The sequence below is a fragment of the Apis dorsata genome, unplaced genomic scaffold (assembly GCF_000469605.1).
Source record: "Apis dorsata unplaced genomic scaffold, Apis dorsata 1.3 scaffold_676, whole genome shotgun sequence".
Classification (NCBI taxonomy): Eukaryota; Metazoa; Arthropoda; class Insecta; order Hymenoptera; family Apidae; genus Apis; species Apis dorsata.
The window spans coordinates 20,043-23,261 of NW_006263858.1; the positions used below are offsets into that span (position 1 = coordinate 20,043).

At 39.8% G+C, this 3,219-nt stretch overlaps 1 protein-coding gene across 1 annotated transcript in view; it reads left to right on the forward strand.

Annotated features, from left to right (window-relative positions):
* Nucleotides 1-3,219, forward strand: part of LOC102681748 (A disintegrin and metalloproteinase with thrombospondin motifs 9) — a 113,734-nt gene that overhangs the window by 117 nt on the left and 110,398 nt on the right. Inside the window, exon 1 of the mRNA XM_031513576.1 lies at nucleotides 1-210. This exon is cut by the window's left edge and continues 117 nt beyond it. Within this exon, the coding sequence (XP_031369436.1) occupies nucleotides 1-210 (210 nt within the window). The remainder of the gene's footprint in view (nucleotides 211-3,219) is intronic.

Consider the following 3,219-nt stretch of genomic DNA (forward strand, 5'->3'; position numbering starts at 1 on the left):
TCGTGCTGTTGATCATCGTGTTCCTGGTTATGGTATTATGGACCGGTGCGCGCACAAAGAGAGAGGAGGAGAAGAGCGTGGACGGCCGATTGATTGTCGAGGTTTTGGATAGTTTGTTGGGGGTGCGAGTTGAGAACGCGTCGTCCACCACCGTCAGAGGAGTACGTACGTTGGAGGAGGAGGAGGAGGAGGAGAGCTTCAATAACGAAGGTAAGGATTTTTTTTTTTTTTTTTTGTCTCTTTTCGTTTCGTTAGAATGATATATATGATGTAATTAAATATCTTAAATATAGTATATTCTATAAGATAATCTTAAGAGGATTAGCGGATAGAGTGGAACGTATAAAAAGTTTAATATATGACCATTTTTATCTTTCTTTATTTCGATGCGGGAAGATGTTGAACGAGAGTTATGTTCGATTTTATTGCGGCTCGATGGGATTCGATCTTCGAAAGGTCAATCGTTTTGCGTGGAAACGATTGATGGATATAGTGTCGTTTACGATGCCTGGCCATTAATCTTTTTTAGATCGTTGAAGAGTTTAATCTATTAAATTCCGTAAAGTAATATTCCGTTCACGGAAATATATTCTAACAGAAGGGTCGAAGATAGCGGTTTTATATTTCCTTCGTTTCAAATTCGTTAAAATTCTATCTCCTAGTATTAATACTGTTTATCCTAATAAATTTATCGATCAAATCCATTTAAATTCCAACAATACGATATCTCTCTTCCAATCTTAACCTCTCTCTCTCTCTCTCTCTCTCTCTCTCTCGCTCTCTCTCTCTCTCTCTCTCTCTCTCTCTCTCTCTCTCTCTCTCTCTCTCTCTCTCGTCCGAGTTGAATTCTTACGAGGCCGCGAGACACAAAATTTCAATTTCGCGCTAATTCTTTATCGTCCAACCTCGCCACGATAAATCATTATAACGTATTATCTATTCATAAGCTGAGAGTGGCGTGACAAGAGAGGTCGCCGGCACAATTGACAAATTGGATACACGTTGGTTGGCCGGTTTTATCGATTATTCGATGGAATGTCTCTGAACCGTTGTTCCCAAACCCGTGATCCGTGGTATTCGTCAGCGCAGAAACGCGTTGTGAAAGATCCGTTAACGCGTTTAGTCCCAGTCCCAAGGTGTGCAACACGGCTCTCAGGGAAAGCTAGGAACGTCCAGACGTCCTTGTAAGGCCGCTGCTCCAAAGCACCCACACCTACACCAACACCCACACGTATGCCCCGTATCCTCTCCTCGTTGCACGGACCTTTATTCGCATCACTCGCAGCCGTGTGCATGCTCATATTCCTTCTACCAACCCAACCTGCCCGCCTAGAGTACTACTCGCGTTGCTCGAAACTTCTCCACCCTCCCCTCGCCTCTTACGTGCACCTGATGATACTTCGACGAATCGTGGTCAGCATTCCTCGGAGGCCGAAATGAAAAATCACCGGTCGAGGGATCTCCCTTGGAATTAAAAACAGATTTTCAGGATTTGTTCTTTTATTCCCGTTTTCTCTTCCTTTTGATCGAGGATGATGAGGATTCGAGGAAGGATAGGATCCGCGTAGGAAGAGAATTTTTTTTTTTTTTTTTCTAATACGTGGAATTGCTCGAATTGCTCGAAGAATTTGAGATTAATTTGAGAGATTCGTTTCTTTTCTTTTCTTTTCTTTTCTTTTTTTTTTTTGAGAGAATGAGCGATTAAGGGTGTTTCGTGGGATTGGAGAGGGGTATAATTTCGTAGGTAGAAAAGGTGTTTTGAAGGATATTAATCGTTGTTTCGATGATCCAGATTTTATTTTTATTCTTATTTTCGGCTCGTGTTAGTACTTTCCTTACTTTCTCGCTTTCCTTCACTTAGCGAGTACTTACTAATTCCCTAAACTGAAACCCATTTCTCTAAATAAAGCAAGAACTTTGAAATTTCTCGATTCAAGCTCGTTAGTACCTTTCCTTTCTTCCGCTCACCACAAATATCCAAAAAATCTCACTTCATTTCTTGATCCACGTTCGCCAACACTTTCCTTCTTCCTATCTTATTCGCGCACAATTTCATAAATAAACCAATCGTGTCTAAAAATCTCTCAAAATCACGCGCGAAATCCAGCAAACGACTTCATCCCCTCCCCTAATTATTCCCTCGCAAGCATACCTTCCATTAGTATCCATAACGTTCAACCTTAAACCTCCCAATCGGCCAGATCCGCACAGCTATAACACTAATTTCCCGTTGTTTATTAGTCTCTCCGTTATCTCTTCCTCGATCCTCCACCTCGATCATTAACGAGGTGGCTAATTGCGCCGTGGCCATGGATTATTTCGCGGACCTTCTCGTCTCTCCCCCTCCGTCCATTTGTCCGTGTCATGCATCCCTCTCCCTCCCCTTTTCTCCCCATTCCAAAGCTTCTCGATCATTTTCCTCCTTTCTCGCTTGGAAATATCCTCGCTGATTTTATCGTCGTTGATTTTCGATTTTCGCGAACGATAAAAGGAGGGGAGGGAGGGAGAATCGTAATTTATACCCGGTGCGATCGGTATCTCGGTTAATTGAAACGGAAATTAATACGAAACGAATAGGCCGCCGAAGGAAATTGCGACACGGCTCCTCTTCTTCCTTTCGCATCTTGCCAACGCGTCTCCTCTGGGATGAATAACGTAAGAAGGTTGTTAATTCGATAAAAGCGGTGGAATGAAGCGCGTGTCTTTTTTTCTTTCGATCGTTCTGTTAGAAATACAGTGAGAAAATATTAGTCAGAGGTTATGAGATAAATCTTGATTGCGGTATGGATTCTATAGAGTTTTAGGTTTTTGTAAAATATTTAAAAGTTGTACGTATTTAAAGTGAAAGTATGGGTACGTTTTGTTACATAAGAATTTATGATATTTAATTCAAAGTATTATATTACTGTATGCAGTTAACGAAAAGATGGTTTATGAAAGTATTAGAATTAAATTTGATTAATTTTTACACTTTTAAAATTATTTTTAATTCTCGAATATATAGTTATATCTTATTACTCCATCCAACACCGATGAATCATCAGTTTTACTATTGAGAAAGCATATATAATTTCTAATTTCAATATATAAAATCGAATTAAATTTTTTATTTCCTTGCTGCAATATGTAATAATTTTTCTAATTCCACGTATTATGTACAATATCTCGCGAGGAGTCAGGATTTTTCTTCGAAGGTAGTAAAAAAAAAAAAAAAAAGAA